Source organism: Petaurus breviceps, unplaced genomic scaffold, assembly GCF_028583685.1.
Source record: "Petaurus breviceps papuanus isolate PSGF00001 unplaced genomic scaffold, PetGlider_PUasm1.0 189, whole genome shotgun sequence".
Taxonomy (NCBI): Eukaryota; Metazoa; Chordata; class Mammalia; order Diprotodontia; family Petauridae; genus Petaurus; species Petaurus breviceps.
The window spans coordinates 28,225,111-28,249,434 of NW_027185809.1; the positions used below are offsets into that span (position 1 = coordinate 28,225,111).

The 24,324-nt window shown below is 40.9% G+C and overlaps 1 protein-coding gene across 1 annotated transcript in view; it reads left to right on the forward strand.

Moving 5' to 3' along the window:
• The window catches only part of RGS6 (regulator of G protein signaling 6), a 714,417-nt gene that overhangs the window by 670,050 nt on the left and 20,043 nt on the right, over positions 1-24,324 (forward strand). Inside the window, 2 exon segments of the mRNA XM_069092090.1 lie at positions 500-589; positions 4,907-4,960. Of these exon segments, the coding sequence (XP_068948191.1) occupies positions 500-589; positions 4,907-4,960 (144 nt within the window).

Sequence of the window (24,324 nt, forward strand, 5' to 3'; positions counted from 1 at the left end):
GACTCCCTGACTCTAGGCCTGGCATTGACCCACTACACTATCTTGCCGCCCCTGATGAAGCATGCTACCCAACTTTAAATGGAGAGGTGATAGATTTGGAGGGTGATTTTGTTTTTGCTTTTTTTTTAACATGGCCAATGTGGGAAATTGCTTTATTATACACATTTTTATGGGCTTCATTTTACTTGTTTTCTTAATGTGGGAGGGGAGGTAAAAGTGAGAGGAGAATTTGAGCTTGAAAGTAAAATAAAATTGATTTTTTTTGAAAAAGAACATTTATAAGATCCATCTTCTCTGACCAGTAGGATCTTTCACTCTATGAAAGTTTTTCTGGCTAAAAAATCATGTGATGTACTCATCTGCTGGTATAGTTGAGCATATCTTCCCTGCACCCCTCCCTCCCCACATCTTTTAATTAGCTGAATTAGTTGGTAATCTCTGGTTGGTGTTAGATGAAAATTCTTTCTGATGTCTTCCCTGTCCTCCTCTCCTCTTCCAGGAGCACATTTATAAACTGATGAAGAGTGACAGCTATACCCGGTTCCTTCGGTCTAATGCTTACCAGGACTTACTACAGGCAAAGAAGAAGGTATTTGGGGGGAAAGATAGGCTTGCCTCTCTTAGCACCTATTGATTCTTGCCTGCTGCTTGCTGCAAGTGTGAAAATGAGACTGTTATTTCCTGAGCTTTATGTTTGTTTTTCCTCCTTTTCACCCTCTCCTATGAGCTACTTTCTTTTCTGGTTGAAAGAATGAGAATGGTTGTTTCCTAATCACAAAGGTCCAAGATATGAAATCCTTCCCACTGTGTCCCTATTCCCGTATTCTGCATGTGCTACCCACAGAGGGAAAAGGGACCAGAAGAAAGGTTACAATCAGTGTTGGTCATGAAAACCCAGCATCCCATTCAGGAGATGAGAGAAGAGAGGAAGAAGAGGTTGATATGGAGCTTGGCCTCTTGTTGACTCTCACAGGGAGGTGAATGAGGCCATTTGATGGTAAAGGAATTGAACTGGCAACTTTCTTTGCCTAGAAAATTCTGCTGGCTCCATGACCCACATCATCCTTGGAGTGACATCATCCCCTCTGATGCTTTTCCTCACCCCCGCCCCCCACTCAACCTGAAGCATTTTTATTTTAACCCAGAAGAATCTGTAAGCCTTGCATAGAATCTAGTTGCCTGGCTTCTTTCTTCCTTCTTTGAACCTAAGTCACGGTTCTCTGCACTCCCCTGGGGGGCCAGGAAACCTGAAAGATGCAGGTGAGGGAAGGGTAGCTGTAACAAAGATAAACTCCAGTGAAATCTAGATGGTACTCTGGGCAAGGGGGGATGGGGTGGAATCGGGAAAGTAGGAGAATGGACTTTGCATTTCATCAAGCTATGTGATAATGCTTTCTACGCTTTCCAGCATCGTCCCATGACTTCCATATGAATAAGCGTGGCGCACACTGGTACCAAAGTCTACTTCCGTGCCCCAAATATTTTCTTCCCACCTTTTCTCTTTCCATCTCTCTCCTCCTGGACCCTATTTCTAAAGCTCTTGGTTTTCCATCAAAACGCTCTTTGCTGGTGTTCCTCTCAACTGTGTAGCCCACTTTCTATGTGCTTAAGACACTGACCACTGCTCTGTGGGGCTTGCATTATACTGTCTCTGTATACTGTTTGGTATTACATAACTTCATGGTCTGGATCATGTTTTTCCTCCTTCCTTCTCCTCCTCAGTATGTATGGCAGCATCTTTGCTGCAAGGGACCCCTGCTAGCCTAAAAGAAGTTCTAATTGGAAAAGGGAGAGCAGAGAGAAGGAGAGAGAGAGAGGGACAGAGAGAGAGAGAGAGAGAGAGAGAGAGAGAGAGAGAGAGAGAGAGAGAGAGAGAGAGCGCTTCATGTAAATGCCTTCAATGCCTTTTCTTCTAGTGTAATTGTAAAGAGAGAGGTCAAATTAATTCAGCTCTCACAAGGAAAGGTTAAAGTGAGTTCCTTGTAGGCTTGGGATCCCCTAAAAAAATCACCATTTCTTGGTGTGTTTCCTGGGAAGTCCAGAGTTGTGTAAGTGAGGAGTAAGCTAATCTGAGCCTATTTGGAAGCTAAGAAGGGGGAAGATAAAATGCCCCTTTAAGCTGTAGTAGAGATATGAGTGGGAAGGGAAGTTTGTCCACTAAAAGCATAAGAAATGGTAAAAAGAACATATAAGTTGCTCCCAAATGCTCAGGTTAAATGTGTGAATTCATTAGAGAATATGTATTTGGCTAAGGAAGAGATGTTTTGGCCTCCCTATGGATTACCTAGGACAATATAATGATCACATTTCACTAAGTTATCTTTTAGTGTACAGCTCTTTCAAACAAGCCTTTCGGTATCCAGAAAATGGTCATATTCAAAGGCAATGGCATTAAGCCCTGTGCAAAACCAGATTTGTCCTACTTTTCCCAGCTTCTACCCTTCCAGTGGTAAATGTGATTTACTCACTGCATATGTGCCAAATGTAGGAAATCCACACTTTCTGTGACAAAAGCATTCATGTCATGGAGAACTGCAGATGAGGGAGGGAACATGTGAACCCCAAAAAGGATGGAAGTGGAAATCCCACACATCTCCTTTCAAGGGTCACTTATTCCAAAAAGAGAGCAGAGATATGTCTTCCTCCTCAATTGTTACCGCTATGAAAAGTCCATGGAGAGAATTTGTAGGCATGTCTTTCTGATCCTTTGACAGTAAAAAAATTAAAAAACAAAAACAAACAAACAAACAAAAACCTCTACAAGTTCCTTGAGAGATGAGCCAGTTTCTCTGAAAAAGATCCTGGGACCTTAGTAGACTGCAAACTCAACATGAGTCAACAGTTCAATAAAAGTGAACGTAACCTTGAACTGCATTGATAGGTGAGCAGGGATTTAAATCATTCTTAGCATGCTTCCCAGGACTTATGAAATAACAGTGATGTGACTTTCCCAAGGAAATAAGAAGTCTTAACCAGGAGAGTGAGCTTTGTTCCAAATCAAGGCCCTTTTCTCCTCCCCAAGGGAAATCTAGAAAGTTGGGCATGTAACAAACCTCTCTGTGAATAAGCAAGTTAGTGATCAGGGGCTAGATGATCAAGGCAGTAAACTAGCAGTAGGAACTAGGAAAGATCCCTTCTGAGCCAAATGTATATCCTTCCTGCCTCCTTTTAACCACTAGCCTGAAATTGTATTATCTGTCACCCCAAAGAGGAGGAGACTTGTCATGTTATCCAGGGTCAGGCATGCAGTTTTCATTACCTCCATACTGGAAGAATGTTCAACCGTGGTCTTTTTGTCATTGTTTCTCTGTTTTCCTTGTGTACTTCCTTTCAGTATCTGCTTTTCTTCCTGCTGAGTGACTTTGCAGCTGGGGCCCGGTGTGCCAGTATGTGTTATCTGCAATGCAGATAACAGTCCTTGGCCTACTCCCCAGGCTTTCACTATATCCTGCAGACCCACCAACACCTGGCTTCTTCATTGCCTTAATTTTTTTTTATTTGCTTGGTAGCATTTTTCTTCCTTTTCTTCTTCCTTCCTTCCTTTCTTTTCTTTTCTTTTTTTTTTCAGAATTTCCTCCCTCTACTTTGTAAGGCTACCTCAAACACAGGCCCCAGGAAGTGAGCTTAAGGGCAAACTAGCAGTTGTGTGGGTTGTGACCATGTTCTACTGAATCACACTGCTCGATTAACAGGCATACACCTGTACTTGCAGACTGGTAGCTCGCACAGCCATCCACCCCACAGAGCATGGAAATTTCTTGGTCTTTGTTCCTGATTTCTTTCCTCTACTACCTGCTCCCAACCCCACTCTGCCAGGTTTGTTGCTCAAGCAATGTTGAGTGAGTCCCATGTGACATTTTGCCAGTTTCCAGAACACTAGATGGACATTAATCAGTGGCAGCATAATAGAATTTTCCATAGAACCACGGAGAGGCTTCACCAGCTTTTTCTCATGTGGATGAAAGGGCCCAGTTCCCAGGGCTGGCAGATTTTTCACCTAGTTCTGAATCATCATTCATGATATCCAAAGCAAATAGAATCAGAATCGCCCTCAAGTGATGCTTGGGGTACCACTTGGGGAAGAAAATCACAGAAGGGAAAAAGGGGAAGTGGTGGGCTGGATGAGAGATCACCTGGGACCTGCTTCACAGCAAAGCATCTGGTAGCTTCTAATGTTAACTAATTATTTTTGCTAACTAGGTGCTAAGCCCTATTTTTTTTTTAATAATTCAGAAAGACTCTAAGTACTATCAGGTTCCTGGGGGAAAAGCCTGCATTGGCCTACTCTAATTACAATGCAGAAGATGGCCCTTTAAGGTACAGTCTATCCTTTTGTTAAGAAAAGGGCATGGATAAGATCGGCCTGCTGCTTCCTGCCAGGCCACGGTGGTAGCATGGTAGATTTACATGGAAACCCTTCAAAAGAACTCATTAGGAATGGAGGAACACCCAGATTAAAAAAAAATCCCCTTCAGGTGCTTGGCCTGAAATGATTGGGAGTGGGGAGGAGAATCCAAGATGGCAGCCTGCTCTATCTTATAAGCAAAGACTAATGGGAAAACAGCGAGCTCTGGAGCAAGCTGGGACTCACCTGGAAAGTGTTAGTAGCTTATAATTTATGCATTTAAGGAAAGTTAGGAAATCTGGAAAGATTAAATATTCACTCCTTCTCCCCTCCAGGCAAAGAATTTGGTGACATTTTCCTTTGAGAGTTTCTGTTTCCTCTTGCAGACAGCACTGGCTGCTTTCCCCCCTCTGTTGTTTTTTTTGTTGTTGTTGTTGTTGTTGGTTTTTGGTTTTGCTTTCCTTTTGGCTTATTTCTTTGACTTTTGCTGCCCTTTGAAAACTGCATCTAAGCTGAAGATTTTTTTCCCTGTATTTTTCTCCCAATTTTTTTCCCCCAAAGCCAGAAAATGAGCAAGGTCGTAGAACTTCCTTAGAAAAGTTCACTCGCAGTGTGGTAAGTTCAGTTGTTTTTTGTTTTTTTTTTCCCCTCCACCTTTTCTTTGGTTTGGTCTTTTAGCTGTTTTTTGTTTGTTTGTTTTTGTGTCATTTTAAGATTAAATTTGGGCTGGGGTGGAGTTTGGTGCTTTTCTTGCCTCCAACACCCTTGTACCCTGTTTGCAGCTTCTCTTCTAGGGATGGATTTGCAAAAGAGCTTATTATTTATTTTATAAAAGCTGCCTGCACAACTACTGAGTTTCAGGTCTGGGTGTGTGGTCTTTCTGCCCTTGCTTTTAGAGGAATGGAAGTATCCATATACCTCTATGAGCTCAGTAGCTCGTGTCTTTTCTGTAATAACCCAGAAAAGTCATTTCTGTACACACACAAAAAAAGTTAATTATTGGCCAAATGTCATTTATAGATCTAATAATAATCAAAATATACACAACAAAAAGTAAAGAAAAGAAAAAATAGCAACCACTTGAAATTCCCTCTGTGAATTCTGGCAGCAAAGCTGGGATCAGTCCCAAGTTGACATTGCTGTGGCCACTTGCTTTTGCTACATGTACATAGAGCAGTAATGGCGCATGATTTCAAGAAGTGTCCTCTAGCGTGCATCCACCATGGTGTTTTTGCATGAATTTTTAACCACAGTATATCCCTTTTCTTCTTCATAGAGTGACTGGGAGATGAGGGCATAGGAAATAGCATTGACCATTATGGGAAGTAGGGAATGATTGGCCTGTTGCTTGTTGGTCAGCATTGCTTGTTATCCTCTCACGACAGAGTGGATGGCTAAGTCCATTTGACTATCTATCTTGGTCACCTTTCACTCACACACCCATATAAATTTATGAGTTCAACCTAGCACAAGAGGCTCAAATAATAAATAGTGTGGGAAAGAATCATCTCCAGATGAAAGAGATCAAGGATCATGACTTCTCCTTCTGTCCTATTTCCTGCCAACACTTGGCACTGCGTCCTGTCCCAAGAAGGTACTCATCTTATTAGGTCACTTGATAAATGACCAGAAGCAAAAACCTGAACAGAAAAGTAGCACATTTGCACTGCTCAAATCTAAACAGAAGTGACCAAGACTGAAATTCAGGATTAGTGACCCTGAACTTGATGTTTTCCCTCATAAGTGAAGATATGATCCTCTTCTTCCTTCCTGAGAAAGGAAGGAAAGAAGGAAACAAGACTTTATTAAGTGTTCACTATGTGCCAAGCACTGTGCTAAGCACTTTACAAATACTTTCTCATCTGATCCTCACAACAGCTCTGAGAGGTAGGTATTATTATTATTATTAACTCCGGTCTTCCTGACTCCAGGCCCAGTACTCTATGCACTTCATTACCTAACTGTCTGAAAAATAAAAGATGTTATAAAGCCCAACCATTGCAGGAAATAGTGATAAGATCCTTATTTGATCCTCTGGTTCAAATTCTAAGAAGCTGAAGTTGAATGCAACCCAGTCATTTGTCTTTCTTAATGTGATCAATTAAAATTTTTTTTATTAAAATATGACTTAGAATACACTGCTTGACATGGAATGAAGAGTAAACAAAAGCAATTAATAGATAATAGTTAAGGTGAGGTATCTGATCCCCTTTTCCTGCTTTCCATCTCCATCATTTTTTCATAATATAGGGGGACATGTAGATATAAAGTCCCTCTAGTTCACTGTCACTCCATGTAAATGAATCCTCTTATTCAGCTACCCACTTTAGGTAACAGGGTAATAGTAGAAAGATCAGCTCAGTGATACAGATAAAGAGCTGAACTTAGAGACAGGAAGACTTGAGTTCAAATCCTTCCTTAGACACTCACTAACTGTGTCACCTTGGGCAAATCATTTAACCTCAATAAGCCTCAATTTCCTCATCTGTTGAATGGGGATAATAATAGCACTTACTTCACAGAGTTGTTCAGAGGACCAAAGGAGATGATATAGGTAATGTGCATTGTGAATTTTAAGACACTAGCTCTAATTCTTATTGTCATCACGGATACTGTGGAGGCAAAACACACGGATTGTGTCTCAACTCAAAAAAATTTACATAAATTGTGTGACCTTATGAAACGGTCATGAAAACAGGGACAATGTCATATCTAGCCTTTATTTCTGCCCCAGTATCTGGGAAAACCAGTTTTTCTGAGCCTCAGTTTCTTCCTATGTAAAATGAGGATAATAGCTCCTATAAAACCTTTCTTGCAAACTTATAAAGAAATGTTAGGAGGACCTGGGTTTTAATCCCAGCATATACACTTACTGACTGTGTGCTCCTGAGCAAGACATTCAACAAATCTGTGGCTTAGTTTACTCATCTGCAAAGTGGGAAGAGGCAGGTTTTGTATTCAATTACCTATGTAATTCAATTATTCTTAAAGCTCTAAATCTATGATTCTGGGGCATTTGGGGTCTTCAGTGAGGTCCTTTGGGGAGTCCTTAGGTGTGAAGACTTGCCAAGCCATTTTCAAAGCTGCTCATATAGCTTTGATATCCTTCTTTCACCCAACTCTCATCTGTGGTTCCAAGAAGCTGTAGCATGCACAGCAGCCATACCCCAGTAAGACCATCTCCCCAGATGGGCTAAACCAAGTTGATGGTAGTCAACAGGTCTCAAACCTATTGCCTATTGTTGAGTTAGGAGGATGTCTACACCAAGCCTGTGAAGATATATGCCCCACATAGAATGGGTAGATGAGAATATTTTGTTCTCATGGTCATGAAGGCAGCTGGGGCAGGAATTGTGGAGCACTTAGAACTTGGTCAGATATCAAAGATACCAAGGTCATCAGCTACATCCTGGCCCATGGCCAGTCATCCTGACTTCTGTCTTGCCACTGGACTTCAATGACTCTGGAAGAGAAAGTGAGGCTGCCGACTTTGTGCAACTCTGCCTCACTTAAAATCCAATCCATGTACAAGTCAAGACATCACCATTGGTCCTCTTTGAAAACGAAGAACAAGCAACAACACATCTAAGACCCTATGAAATACTGAATTCTAAGGGAGATAGAGAAGGGATGGCTATGTGATTGAATTTGGTATAAGGAATTCCTGGGTGGGAAATTCCCTCTGCCAATGCAGACCAAGATACCTTCTATACAACCTGTAATCTTAGAGAGATGCCCAGAACACTAAAAGGAAAAGTGACTTGTGTAGGACCACACAACTGGTGTGTGTCAGAAATGAGACCTGAGGTGACATACTGCTTCATCAAAAACACAAAGGACTTTAAGCGTTTATATAAAAGCTAGCTATTACTGTCGTTAATCTAACCATCATCCTCTAATACACTATTTATTTTTTTTTAAAGCAATCGGGGTCAAGTAACTTGCTCAAGGTTACACGGCCAGGTATTTCTGGGTGTGGTGCTGAGTATCTGAGCCCGGATTTGATCCAGGTCATCCCGACACTGGAGCCAGTGCTCTTACTCGCTGAGCCACCTAGCTGCCCCACTAATACACTATTTAAATATGAACATTTTAAGAGTTCAGGTCAGCAGGAAAAAAAAAGGCAAAGATCTATAAGACTTAGTTCCACATCCTTAACTGGAGAACTTGGGCTGACACAGGTAAAAGTATCTCTCCCTCTAGAACTGGTTCGCTCTCTATTGATGATGCTGAGGAATTTGACAAACATGTCCAATATGGAATGGTCAGCCTAGATTCTCAAGTATAAGTTGAAAGAAGGTCAATCTTTACAGAGGCATCTAACATGGGTAAGATAGGAATATGAAAGAGGAGGTCTGGTTTCTTGATCAAACAACCCCAAATATCCCCAAGACCTTTCCTATGTGTCAGAAGCTATGTTTGCTTCTAATCACTTGAAAGGTCCTGTCAGTCCCACTTCTACAATATCTATCACATCTGTTCCCAGAGTTCCCACACTGGTACTGGTCCTTGTTACCATCTCCCTGAACTCTTTCTCCCAAGAGGACTTTCAACTTCTCCTCTTTCCCAACCAATCCATTCTTCATGCCATCACATAGAAACCTTCTATATGCATACATATGGACATATCATTACTTTGCTTAAAAACCTCAAATAGCTCTCCCTTGCCTAGGAATTAAAGTTCATGATCTTACCTGATATTTGGTGCCTACAATAAGCTGATGCCCCCCTACCTTTTCAGCCTCATCTTATATGATTCCCTCTATGATCTAGCCAAACTCTCCAAGCATGCTCTGACCATTAGTCTCTGTGCCTTTTCTTATACTATTCACTATACCTGGAGTGTGTCTTCTTTAGTCTTTAACTGTTGAATTTTTACTCTCTTTAAGTTTAGTTCACATACTACCTCCTTTGTGAAGCTTTTCCTAATTCCTTGTATCTGTAATGATCTCTTGCAGCCCTTCAGTGGTACTTTGATGCACTTTTCATGAAATCATGCATATTATAATTACTTGTTAGAGTCATTTCTCCTGTTAAACTACAAGTTCCATGAAGACAATCAAACCTTTTTTCTGCCCCAGCACCTAGGACAGTTCTCTAGCCAATGTTGTGTTGCTTCAGTCGTGTCCAACTTTTTGTGACCCCATTTGGGATTTTCTTGGCTAAGATACTGGAGTGGTTTGCCATTTCCTTCTTTGGATCATTTTGCAGATTTTACAGGGTTTACAGATTTATTGGAAACTAAGGCAAACAGGGTTAAGTAACTTGCCCAGGGTCACACAGCTAGTAAGGGTCTCAGGACAGATTTGAACTCAGCAAGAGGAGTCTTCCTAATTCCAAGCCCAGTGCTCTATCCACTGTGCTACCTAGCTGCACTTTCTGCCCAAGGTAACGCCTTAGTAAATGTTTTTTTGAATGAACTGAATGAAGGGGGTCATGCAAGTAACATTTACTGCATGTCTTTTGTCCACAAAATGGTTCTATTTCAAGAGATCACTGCATCTAAATAACAAAATATTTGGGATATAAAAGCAACAGATACATACCCAATATATGAAATGCCCATTTGGGAAAACTTTCATGGGTATTTCAGAGCATTCTGAAAGCAAAATATTTCCCCAACCTCCAAACTTTTAGAATTTGGAATAAGAGATAAGGCTTTAAAAAGACAGGATTGTAGAGAGCCTTGAATTCCAGTTCAAAGCAATAAACATTTATTGAGCACCTTCTTACTATGTGCCAGGCATCATGCTAATATAGAAGATTTTGAACTTTCTTCCCTAGGCAATAGGGAATTATTAAATATGCCTCCCCTTTTTAAAAACATGTCCTAAACTCTGTGTGGATTATGGCATCACTGACTTGGTCGATGCGTTGGAGTTGATTCCTTATAACCCACAATACATTTTTAATGGATGGGTAGGCAGGGTCGGAGATATAGTCTGTGATTCTGAAACAGAGGAAATCTAAGTGCTCACTCAGGAATGGAATGAATTCCAGACTTCAGTCTCATTAACATGGAGCTAACTCACCACATAATCTGCAATTTTCTAGCAAATTTCTGGCATACTTCATCTGAGACTTATGGAAGAATCTTACAAATGTTAATAACAGAAGAGGCAGTATGAGTTATTGGGTAGAGAACCTGCCCTCTGAATCAGGAAAACTGTAGTTCAATTATATAGACTGACTGTATTACTGGAACAACTCACTTAACTTCTCATTGCCTCCAACCAACTTTCTAAGTCTAGAAGTTGCAGAATAATTGGCAAAGGGACCTTGAAAGTCACCTGTTGCAGTCTTCTCATTTTAAAGTGTAAGAAAAACAAAACCTGAAGACAAAAGGTTTCTATTACTGTCCAATTAGTGATAAAGAATTCTGAGTTATATGATCAGTTGGCACAAGTATCTAGAGCCTGGTCAAGACTAATGTTAAATCCTAAATATCCTAATTGTCCCCTCCCAAAAATGAAATCTTGGGTTTTTTTTTATTTCTTTTGTCAAAGGAAGACTTCACAAAAGAATGTTTTAGAAATTAAAATATTCTCCCTAAATCCTCAGGAAGCCCTGAGAAGAGGAGCGAATTTCTGTTCAATCTTTAAAGCCTTTAGAAAAAAAAGACTCTTGAGTTAAAGCAATTCAAGGATGTGATGGAAGGTACCATCTCCTAGCCAAGGTAGCATTGGGTGAACTTTCTTTCCAATAGCACATAGTTACCTAAAGATTCATTTTTAAGTCACCTAGAACCTTAAAAGTCAAAATGAAACTCAGCTGAGGGTGTGATGTGGTTTGGTAGGTCGAAACTGTAAAGTTTGTGGAAATCCCAGCTCAAAATGACATGGAAAATTCAGGTTTCAGACCAGACCACTATTGTGAGATTCTGTGAAGCCAGTTACAGTAAACACTTTATTCCGTAGCAGAATGTTAAATCAACTCAGCAACTTGGCATCAGCGTAAGTGGAGGTTTTGACTGTTTTCTAAGTCCTGCAGTCAAGCCTCAACTCAAAGGAGTTTTAGGGATTCTCCCCCAGAGCATTCACCAAGAGAATCAAGCCACAGCCAGAAACATCTGGCTGGTCACTGTGGATTTTATTACTATAAACTTTTCAGGTTCTTGGGCACCACTTATACATGTTTGGAAGGAGGAGAACATTTTCTGAAGCTTGTCTCTGAGCAATATGCCAAGTGTGGGTTTGCTGCCTTTCTGGATTTGTGACTGATATAGATGACAATGGGAAGGAAGGTCATCAGTACCTAAAAGTACTGGCCCCTAGGGAGCAGCTGGGTTAGGTGGCAAGGTGCTGCAGTGGATAGAGCACTGGGCCTGGAATCAGAAAGACATCTTCCTGAATTCAAATCCAGCCTCAGACACTTACTAGCTATGTGTCCCTGGATAAGTCACTTGACCCTGTTTGCCTCAGTTTTCTTATCTGTAAAATGAGCTGGAGAAGGAAATGGCAAAATGCTTCAGTATCTTTGCTGAGAAAATTCCAAATGGGGTCACAAAGATTAGGGCATGACTGAAAAACAAAAACACTGTCCCCTAAAAATCACATTTATATAAGCTATCAATTTTTTAAAAATCATCATGAGGCAACATGGAAAAAAAGTGCCAGATTTAGAACTAGAAGCCATAGGTTCAAATCCCAGCTCTGCCTCTTCCTACCTGTGTGACTTTGAGGAAGTAATTTCAAATCCTCATCTATAAAATGAGGGGTGGGGCTTTGATGCTCTCTCAGCTTCCTGAAGCAGTTAGCTGACATAACTAATGGACCTGTAGTCAAGAAGACCCATTTTCAAATCCTGCCTCAGATTTTAAAACCTGCCTCAGGCTGTGAATAAATATAATAAGTCATTTATTGTCTCCATGTTATGGATGAAGAAAATGAGACCTACAGATGTTAATAGTACTTACCTCACAGGGTTGTTGTGAGGGTCAAACAAGATAATATTTGTAGTAGACACTTAATAAAGGCTTGTTTCCTTCCTTCTAGCTCTAGCTCTAATTAGCTCCTAACAATAACCCTCTGAGATACAGTGGTGCAAGTGTTTGTATCCTTACAGATAGGGAAACTGAGACCCAGTGAAACTGTGACTCGCACCCAAAGTCACTCTGACTCTAGGCCCTTTCTACTAAATAAACATTGAAAGTCCTCCTCTCCTTGTCGAATGTTAATGCCAGGTGTGAAACTTGAAACAGTTTCAGCAGTCTTCAGTGAACGAGAGATGAAGAAAAGCGATCTTTGCCCATCCAACATTAGCAATAACTGGTTCCCTCTTGTTTTTTCTTCTTTTTGGAAAGATGAAGGAAGGATCCTTTCCTCAGAGATGGCCTCAACATTTTTAATAGGTTTTTCTTAATGGCTTTTAAACAGTGTTCTCATAGTTTCCCCCAATATCCAACTTCCTAGAGAGCCCTTCTGTGTAACATATTGTATTTTTAAAGGGAGGGAGAGACAGAGACAGAAAGAGGAGGGGAAAAGAGGAGAAGAGGAGGGAGAAGAGGAGGAAAAGAGAATGGGAGGAGGGAGAGAAAGAGAAAGATTGATACATTGAAAAAGTCTAAAAACATGTATAACATGCAACCCTTATGGACTTCCTACTACTACGAAGGGCTGGGGTGGAAGTGTCCACCCTTTTTTTTTTTTTCAGCCATGCTTGCTCTTTGTCATTTTACAACATTCACTTTTGACTCTTTATTTTTTGTGGTTCTTTCCACTGATATTGTAGTCATCCTTGTGTACTTGTGTTCCTGCCTCTTTTCCCTTCACTCCACATCAGTTCATGAATGTCTTTTAATGCTTCTCTCTATCTCTCACATTTGTTGTTTCTTACAGCACAATAATATTCCATTAGATTCATGTAGATTTATCCAAGAATACATATGCACACACATGTTCACTCTCTTGCTTCCTTACCCCCCAAACTAGGGACTGCAGCATGGGGGACAGATCTGCATAGTCAAAGAAAGAACTCAGGACTTGCGAGTCAGGGGACCATAGTTGGAATACCAGCTATGCAGTAATGAAATTGTGTGATCTTGGTTAAGTCACTTCCCCTCACTAGGCCTCATCAGTTTTCTCCTTTGAAAAATGAGAGGTTTGAGCACCTTTACATTAGAGGTTTGAGCACCTCTAAATGAGAGCTTACATCATCTCTAAAACCCACTCCAGGTTTAGCATTCTGTGGGGCTGAATGCCAACAAAACAGATTAGTGAACTCGACTTTCCTTATATATTTTACAGGAGAGATGGATCTCTAGCAGTAGTAATTAGGCCCAGCAATAGAAGCCCCTAAGCTCATTTCCACATTGCTAACTGTATCATCAGTCAACAGACATTCGTTAAATGCTTACTTTGTGCAGGACACAGTACTAAGCATGGGAGATATAAATAAAAGCAAATTGTAGTCCCTGCCCTCAAGGAGTTGCACTCTAATGGGGGAGACAAAATGCAAATTTCCAGGTACATACAAGAGATAGAGAGAGATAATGGAAGTAAATGGAGTAAATGAACAGGAAAGGGGGTTGGTCAAGGTCAGGGCAGGAAAGGCCTCCTAAGATGTGAATTGAATTTTGAAGCCACAAGAGCTGAGCTGGCCTTGAGGACATGAAGACATGAAAACTTGAGTTCAAATCCCAGCTTTGTGACTTACCCTAGGCAGGTTACTTAACCTCTTCGTGCTCTGGGCTGCTTTCTAAGATACATTTCAAAGAAGGTAACAGTTTGCTTTGGTAGAGGGAGTTTCCTCAACCAATAACAGAGGTCCTCAACTTTTTGAGTCAAAGACCCTTTTGGCAGCCTATGGGTCCCTTTCTCACAATAATGCTTTTTTAAATATGTAATGCAAAGGAAACAAATTATATTGAAATATGGTCATCAAAATCAAGAAGTTTCTTCTCTATGCCAATGAAACCACAGGTCCAATTCCTATTTTTATTTTTAGAAGAGTAGCTAGAGGGTGTAGTAGGTAGAGGGCTGGGCTTGGTATCAGGAAGACTGGAGTTCAAATCCCACCTCAAACAACTGCTATTGTGAAATTTTAAAAGTTGAAGAGACATAGTTTCTTGGTAATTAGTCATTTTATTTAAAATGCTAGAATTTCATTAATAAAAGAGGTCAGTGGCACTCTCAAATGCCAAAGACCTCTCATGGTGGTGGGCTCACAGTTCATATATGCCCTTGGAGTGGGTGTTCATGATGGTGGCAATCAACTTTGATTAGCTAACAATTAATGAGAGAATGAATATTACAATGGGAAGTGAGCTCATTCCAATAAGGCACTGAGAGTGACATCATGTCACTCTTGGACAAAGGGACTATCTCTGCACCTAGACCACTCACAGTCTTGGGCGATCAAGACAAAGGATCTACCTCCACTCCCTTGAGTGGAACACAATGGGCAGGAATTCACCTTAGATAAGATGGTCTAGGTGGAGTATATTTTTGGCCCAGGTCAGTAATGTCCTTCAAAGGCTGGGCTTTGAATAAGACTGGGCTTAATAAGCCTGGCTCTCCCCCATAATTGGTTATTAGTAATCATTTCTCTCCCTAGATGTGTGACCCTGAGCAAGGCACTTAGCCTCAATTTCCTCAACTGTAAAATTAGAATAATAATAGCCCCTACTTCCCAGGGTTGTTGTGGAGAATAAATGAGATAATATTTGCAAAGTGCTTAGCCAATACCTGGTGCTTATTAAATACTTGTTTCCTTCCTTTTTTTTTAGATGTGAAAAACAGGTGAATGAGCAGGGATTGTGAGCGGGGGTAGGGAGGAGGCAGATGTTGACACATCCCCTACAGAATCATGTCATAACTTTATTTTCTTAAGTATCATTTTTTGGAGTTTAAATAACTAAAGTGGGCTGTGACCAGACTGCAGGCCACAAGAACCCTGCCTTACAGTCATCCATCTATCTTGGCCTGTATGCCAAGGAATGTGGCAGCAGGAGGAAAGCCAAGTAGAGACCAGGAGGCTTCTAGAGTCAACTGTCACTGTCCCCACTCAGAGAGAGAAGAGGTGCTAAGCGAACTACGGGGAGCAAAGAGTCAGATTCCTTACACCCCCTCATCAGTGAATGCACAGGAGCAGGACCCCAGTGCTGATGCCAGGTGCCGAGTGAGAAATGGAAGTGGGGGAAAGAGGGGCTAGTAAGATACAGGGAAAGAGGAATAAAAGGGCCCTCAGTACAAAAACAATTTATTTCAACTCAAGCTTTTTTTTTAATAGCACTGGATTGGATTTGACGAGATTCAAAGACAAAAAAATGGAGTCCTTTTCCCCAAGGAATTTGCATTCTATTTTTTTTGGGGGGGGGAGGAGAATAGGTAGGATGCCTTCACGTGGAGAAACAAATATGAAGTCATTAGAAGAGTGAACACTAAGCAGGGGGTGGGGGTGAGGAAAAGTGTTACAGAAAACTTCTTAGAAGTCACCTGAGCCTTGGATAAAAAAAAATTCTCTTCTTCCACTATCAGTTATCCAAAGGGTAAAGGATTGTGAGAATCAAATGAGATAACATGCGAGGTACATTGTAAACAAACCTTCAAGTGCTACACATGTGCTATTTATTATTATTTTAATTGAGCCTCCTTCCTCCAAAGGTGATCCAAAATGGTTCTTTCCTGTCTCTTTCTGGTGATGGGGCTGCTCCCCATGGACTCTGTGGAATCTCCTTGGAGGGATTCTTAATCTATGAGGTCTCCAGGTTCTCATAGGATAGATTTCAGGGGATCTGTAAACTTGGTTGGGGAAAAAAATTGCCTCAATTTTCACTAACCTCTAACAAAATTTAGCATTTTTTTTTCAATTATAGATGTAGACAACAGAAATGATTCTGAGATATCCATATCTCATTTGAGCCTCATAACAACTCTGGAGCAGCTAGGTGGCACTGGAGTCAGGAAGACCTGAGTTCAAATGTGACCTCAGACACTTACTAGCTGTGTGACCCTGGGCAAGTCACTTAACCCTGATTGCTTCCCCAAAAAATGGGATGTAGGTGCTCTATTTTACAATTGAGGAAACTGAGGCAGGCACCAGTTACTGATATCCCAGGATCACAATGCTAGTAAGTCTCTGAGGCTGAATTTGAACTCAGATCTTCCTGACTCCAGTCCAGCACTCTAGCTACTTCACCGTCTAGCTGCCTGAAACATAAAAAAGAGGATAGAAATACTTAGAAACCTGGGTTTTAATTCCTGACTCTGCTATTAAGTATCAGTGAGACCTTGGACAAGTCTCTCTTTTAGTTTTCTCACCTCTAAAGTAGATGAGTTGGACTAAATGATAATATTAATACCATAAGTACACTGAATATAACACTTTCAGGTTGGTGATGCACTTTTTTTCTCATGACAACCCTGTAAGGTAGGCCCAAGAGACTTGACCTCATATGATCACACATCCAGCAAGGACAGAAACCTAAGTCTCCTGACCTAGTCCAGTGCATTTTTTTTAGAGGGGGGAAGGCAGGGCAATTGGGGTTAAGTGACTTGCCCAGGGTCACACAGTGTCTGAGGTCAAATTTGAACCCAGGGCCTCCTGACTCCAGGGCCAGTGCTCTGTTCACTGTGCCACCCAGCTGCCCCATACATTTTCTACTAAATTATGCTGTCTAGGATGTTCTTTAAGGTTTTTTACCACTCAAAAATTCTATGATTCCATTCCTCCTTGTGTCTTCAAGTTGTCATTTATAGCCACAACAAACATAGATGAGCAGGGTTAAGAAGTCACCCAGTGCCCAATCGGACATGTGATAATAATGGTATAGCATTTTCATGTTTCTGCCAGAATTTAAGGCAAGGGAGCAAAATGTGGGTAGAATGCTGACCTGCCTGAGAAATTAGAATTGCTGGATGATATATTCCTAAAGAAATGGCAATACATGGGATTTGCACAACCTGTTCCCTAAGGAACTCAGCTTATTTGCAGATGATAGCTCCCAGAAAGGAGTCGGTGCCCACTCTGCCTACCCTTCCACAGCTCTAGTCCCCAGCCACCCACAGTATTCACTGGGGAGGGGAGATGTATGCAGCATAGCTTGTGAATGCCCTGCCGTGCTGAAGGAGAGCCATCTGGGAAGAGTTGCCTTTGGCATATTCAGAGCTGCCACATGATTTTCCTCCTGCCTCAATGCATCCTGGGTTCCCAGGGGCCATCACCCATCAGAGTGAATGGAGTATGGGCATTTGAGAACCTCAGCAATAACAGTTCCTCCCCTCCCTTCCCCCACCCCCGCCCCGTTTAGCTTCCCTTGTTGATGAGAGAAAGCCTTGGACCAGCTTTTTGCCACATCCCTTTTAGAAATAGGTGAAGGGCAGTATAGAGAAGCTGAATTCTCCTGGATGATGTCAACAGTGAAGTCAGAATTAGTAGCCAGAGGATCTGAGTTTTTCTCCAAGATTCTAATTCCCTTGATTCCGTGGTTCCCTGTCTTGAAAGGAGGAGCCCTCTCACAGCTGATGCTGCAACCTGTGCTAGGGGAGAGAGAGCCAAACAGTTCTCTTCTTCCCCAGTGTCCACTCTAAGAGCAAACACAATAAAAACACATTAACCTTAAGAGTCAGGGAACTAGAGTATTCAAGAAATGGCGCTAGCATAGGCTCTGTGGGAGGGAAGTTCCTGAGACCTACATCTACTCCCCTAACTAGCGCATTACCTCTTTCTCCTTCACATGTGATTGCAAAGTCCCTTGCCTGTATTTTCCCCAGCCCTAATTTTCTGAGCAGTCAAGTACAAATCCAACCCCTCTGAGCCAAAAAGCACAGCTGTATGTTGGCAGCAGCTGATCTCAACTCCCAAACAGATCCTGCCAGTTGTTTTGGAGAGAAAGGCTTGTGGGAGGAGGTGGGGGTGGGGGAAGGGAAGGGGAGATGAGGTGGGGGAATCTATTTAAAGAGATAACCCATGACCTATTTTCCTCCCTCTCTCATCTCAGGAGAGACTTTCTCCTTGAATATGTCATGGTGTTAGTAGCTCCTGTGGGGAGAGGGGAGGATTTTCCATCTATTTGGCATCATAGAAATATAGCTTTAGAACTGTAAGAGGGCATCAAGTCCATTCCCCTCATTTTGCAAATGAGGAAACACTCAAATTTAATGACTTGCCCAGGGTCCCACAACCAGTAAATATCTGAAGCAGGGTTTAAGCTCAGGTCTTCCTAATTACAAGGCCCATGCAAAAAAAAAAAAATGTTGCCCATAAACAAAAGATGTTGTTTTAAAAGACATATGAGTTTCTACCCTTAGGGAGCACCTGTCTTTGAGGGAGGGGGAAGTCTTTGTAAATACATGCATACACACACGCATACATACATATATAAAAATGGAGAACATAAGGATTCAGTTCTGATCAATATCAAGGCACCTGAGTAGGAAACAAAATCAGGTAACATAACTACCACCTTCAGTGAGGACAAGGATGCAAGCTGTACTGGGGCGGAGGTGTGGGGCCTAAAGAGAAGATGAAATTGTGATCTCACATGGAAAAGCAGGAGCAATGAAGGTATCTAGGTGCAAGTAAAGGTGCTGGAAACAAAAGGACAAACCCAAGGGATGAAGCAGCTGCCTATTTTAAGATAAAGTAGGAAAAAGGGAAAACTGCTTGGCATTGCAACTGAAGACTGAGGAACAGAGCTGGAAGGGATGCTAGAAATGCTAGTCCTTCTAGGGGACTGTCCTGGGTTCAACTCTCAGTTCTATGCAGATGACTCCCAAGGCTACACATCCAACTCCCATCTCTCTTCTGATCTCCTCTCACATTTCCAATTAATTCCTGGGTGAATGGGCCCAGATGGACTTCTAGCTGGATGGGCCCTGGGCATCTCAAACGAGAGCTTAGTACCCTAAACCCACCTCTCCTCTTGCTTTCCTGTTTTTGACAAGACAATCTCTTCTTCCAGTCATCTGAGTTTCTTGGATCTAGGAGTAATACTTCATTTTCACACACCACTGTGTATCCAATCAGTGGCTAAGTCCTGATTCCACCTTCTTAACATCTCTGGTGTTCAGTCAATCAACAAACGTTTACTAAGAGCCTACTATGCAGTTGGCACTGTGCTAAGTGCTGAGGAGACAAATATAAAAGCAAATAGTCCTCGTCTTAAGGAAGTTCACATTCTAACAAAGGAGACAGCACCTACATATTTAGGCATAGAGGCAGTTAAATATAACACAGTGGATAGAGTCCAGCCTGGAGTTGGGAAGACCTGAGTTCAAATCGAACCTTAGTTGTATTACCTTGGGCAAGTCTCTTAACTTCTAACCTCTGTTTGCCTCAGTTTCCTTATCTGTGATATGGGAACAATAACAATAATAACAATATGGGTTGTCATGAGGATCAAACAAGATAATATTTGTAAAGTGCTTGGCACAGTGCCTGGAACATAGGAAGTATCACAAAAGCACTATTTATTATTATTTTTATCTATTATAACAAAATATTATTTTTTAATATTATAGATAAATTATATTAATATAGCTAAATATACACAATCCATACAAAAGTCGGTGCAAATTTGGGGAAGATGCTCTTGATTTTGGGAAGGAGAGGAAACAGAAAAGGACTCCTGAAGAAGATCGGGCATGAGTTGGGTCTTAAAGGAAATAGGGATTGCACAGGTGGAAGTGAGAAAGGAGAGTATCTTGGCTTAGGGAATAGCTAGCACAGAGTTGGAAAATAGAGCATCATGTATGAGAAATGTCAAGTTATCTCATTATGATGAGTGGATATCCTATGACAGGGAGTAATGTTTAAGAAGACAGAGAGGGACTAGGTTGTGAAAAGCTTAACATGCCAAAGAGAGGAATTTACATTTTATCTTAAAGGTTCTAGAGAAGACTTTTGAGAGTCCTTGGGCAGCAAGGAGATCAAATCAGTCAATACTTAAAGAAATAAGTTCAGACCATTCATTGGAAGAACAAATACTAAAGCTGAAGCATAAATACTTTGGCCACATAATGAGAAAACAAGAATCACTAGAAAACATTCTGATGTTGGGAAAGATTGGGGGCCCAAGGAGAAGGGGACAATGGAGGATGAGATAGATAGTGTCATGGAAGCAACAAATATGAGCTTGGAAAGGCTTCCAGGGATAGTAGAGGATAGACGGGCCTGGCATGGTGTGGTCCATGGGGTCACAAAGAGCTGGGCACAATTGAATGGCAAAAACCACAACAAAGGGAGCTACTGGAATTTATTGGGGGGAAGGGCAGGGTGAGAAATGGTCATGCCTGTGCTTTAAGAAAATCACTCTGGAGTTGGATGAAGAATAGATTGGAGGGAGGAGAGACTTGAGTCCAGGAGATGAATTAGGAGATTATTGCAATAGTGCAGAGAAAATTGATGAGGGGTGAGCCAAGGTAATTGCTATGATTCAAGATAAGTGGATGTATGTAAGAGATAGAAAGTGGATGGAAAGAAGATTTGGCAATTGATGGTCTATGTGAGGTAAGTGAGAGTGAGGAGTCAAGTTACGCCAAGATAACTGGAAGCGTGATACCTTCAACAGTAATAGGGAAGTTTTGAAAAAACGTTTGGGGGAAAACATAATAAATTTGTTTTGGATATACTGAGTTTAAGATGCCATCCACAAGGCAGTTTGTGATGCAGACTGAAACTCATGAGCAAGGTGAGTGTTGGGTATAGAGATCTGAGTCATCAATATTGAATTGATAATTGGACATGTGGGCTGACAAGGTCATCAAGGAATAGGGGGGAGAGAGAAAAGAGAAAAAAATCCAGAACAGAGCCTGGGGTGGGGGTTGATGGGACATAGATGAAAATCCAGCAATGAAGACTGAAAAGGAATGATCAGATGGGCAGAAATAGAATGAAGAGAGAACGGGTTTTATGAAATCCCAAAGAGAAGGGAATGTTCAGGAGGAGAAATTGGTCAACATTGTCAAGTGTACCTGATAGATCAAGCAGGGATGAGAATGGAGAAAAGACCATTAGATTTAGTAATTAAGGTATCACTGATAACTGCGGAGAGAATATTTTGAGTTATAATGCTATCAGAAGACAGATTCCATACAGTTTAGAAAAGAATGAGGAGAGAAGTGGAAACTCCAACTGTAGATAGCTTTTTCAAGGATTTTAGCTGAAAGGGGGGAAATTTAAAGGAAGATTAAAGCTAGTGAGGGTTTGTAGGATCTACTGATGGGGAAACTTGGGCATCTTTGTAGGCATCAGGGAAGGAACCAATGAATAGGGAAAGATTGAAGATTGTAAAGAAAATGTAATAGTAGGGGAAAGTCTGCTGGAAAAGAGGGGAAGGGATGAGATCAGGTATATGGTAAAAGGGCTGCCTTTGTAAGATAAGAGATTAAAGGCAAGAGGTGATGAGGGGTGATGTCCAGAGATTGTGAAATGAGAATAAGAGAAAAGGTAACTCATCAAATGACTACAACTTTCTTTTTTAAAAATTATTCATTTATTTTTTAGTTTTCAACATTCATTTTCACAAGATTTTGAGTTCTAAATTTCCTCCCCCTCCCTCCTTCTGAAGATGATGTGCAATCTGATATAGGCTCTACATATACATTCATATGTTTACATATTTTCACACTAGTCATGTTGTGAAGAATTAGAACCAATGGGAGAAACCAAAAGAAAGAAGAAACAACAAAAAGAGAGAGAAAGAACAAATAGCTTCAGTCTGCATTCATACTCCATGGTTCTTTCTCTGGATGTGGATAGCATTTTCCATCATGAGTCTTTTGGAATTGTCTTAGATCCTTGCATTTATGAGAAGAACTAGGTCTATCAAATGCAGTCATCATACAATGTTGCTGTTACTGTATACAATGTTCTCCTGGTTCTGCTTACTTCACTCAACATCAGGTCATGTAAGAAATGACTACAATTTTCTTGGGAAAGAATGAGCTGAGAGAAGGAGTGGGGGAAAGGACTGGGTAGGTGGGAAGTACAAGGTGAGGCTTGAGTATAGAAGAGCATGGGAATAGCTCCATCACCCTATATACATACATATCACTAACACCCTCATTCAGATCCTTTTCATTTCTCTCCTGTACTATTATAATAGCCTCTTAATTAGTCTCCTGGCATCCAGTCTCTCTTCTTTCCAATCCATCCACCAGACAGCTGTCAAATTGACATTCTTAAAGTATTGGTCTGACCATGTCACTCCACTTTTCAAGAAGACTCAGTGATACCCCATTGTCCTTGGGATAAAATACCAATTCCTTTGTTTGGTATTTTAAAAGTCTGCCTTTATCTAGGAATGTGTCATATGCCCCCATTGGAATGCAAGCTCCTTAAGAACTGGGATAGTCTCACTGCTGTCTACGTGTATGTCAAGTATCTGACAGGTAATAAGCACATTAAAAATGCTCAGTATTCCATCACAAAAAATTTATTTTGTCTATTATAAATACTAAAATTAACTATAAAGGACATTTGAAGAAAGATACTGTCTGCATCCAGAGAAAGAACTGATAAATAGATGTATAGAATGATTTTACATACATATGTGTGTTTATATGTGTATATACATACATACATATGTACACACCTACTTGTGTCTAATGGTAGTCATCTCTAGGGCAGGGGGAGAAAAAAGTTCACATGATAATTTTGTTGTATATTTAAAAGGAATAGCAAGTTGTACATAGCAGATTTGCAGTTTCATGTACAATCATATTTTTTTTATTGTACTATGTTATAGAAACTCTTGTTTTATTCCAAAAATTAAAAATAAATGAAAAAAAATTAAGGAAAAAAATTTTTTTGCTTTTTTTTTGGAGAGGGTAAGGTAGGGCAATTGGGGTTAAGTGACTTGCCCAAGGTCACATGGCTAGTTTTGTGTTAAGTGTCGGAGGCCGGATTTGAACTCAGGTCCTCCTGACTCCAGGGCCGGTGCTCTATTCACTGTGCCCCTTAGCTGCCCCCAAGAAAAAAATTTTAATTAAAAAAATGCTCAGTAATTGATCTAGTGCCATTCCCTCATTTAAAGATAAGGAACCTGAGAAGAAGAGAGAGGAGATGACTTGTCCAACACTACACATTTATTAATTAGCAGAACCAGAATCGAAACCAAAACTGAAGACTGAGAGTTTGGGAATTATAAAACACTATGGAATTCAACACTCTCCTTGAGGACTCAAGACCCACACTACAATTAAGTAATAATATAAATAAGGACAAAATAAACAGTATGTGACATTATGGAAGAGTGAAATGGATTACTAGATTTGGGACCAAGAAACCTGGCTTTGAGTCCCAGTTCTAACACTTAACAGTGCGATCATGTGCATGCCACTTAACTTCCCTAAGCCCCAGTTTCCCCTCTGTAAAATGGAGATGATACCTTGCAGAGTTGTGAGGAAAGTGCTTTGCAAACTTTAAAGCACCTTGTTGATATGAATCATTATTGGTGTTTTTCTTGTTAGTTGTATGGTGCCCAGAACATGGTCAATACTGAAATGATTTTTGATTAAGTCAAAAATTGGCATCATGGTATGGTTGAAAAATAGTGGTCTTTGATACAGGAAGTCTGGATCTGAAGGAAAGAATTTCAGTGGAGATATTATTCTGAAACAAAGTTGCATCACAGTCAAGAAAATAACTCAGAGTAGTGTACGGTTGAACAACAGGAGTTGCAGTTTGGGGTTAATATACTGGAGGCCGAGATGAATGTTAAGAAACTGACCAAAGGGCCTCCAAATGTTCCATAATCAGGAGAGAGAAAGGCAAGATGGTGTGATATGTATGTCTGGCCCTTTCTGGGAAGGAGGTGCTCAAATATTAAATGGATGCCCAATTGCTCTGAAATATTCGGACAAAGGCAATGGGAACATGACTGTGTGGGGCTAAAGAATATTGATATGGATAGCATGACCCTGAAGCAGAAACTGACTGCAGCATTGGCAACACTCAGTGGAAACTATCTGTACCATCTGTGGCATAGCACTGTGCTCCGAGGGGGTGAGTTTGCACAGGGCCAGTAATACCCTCCT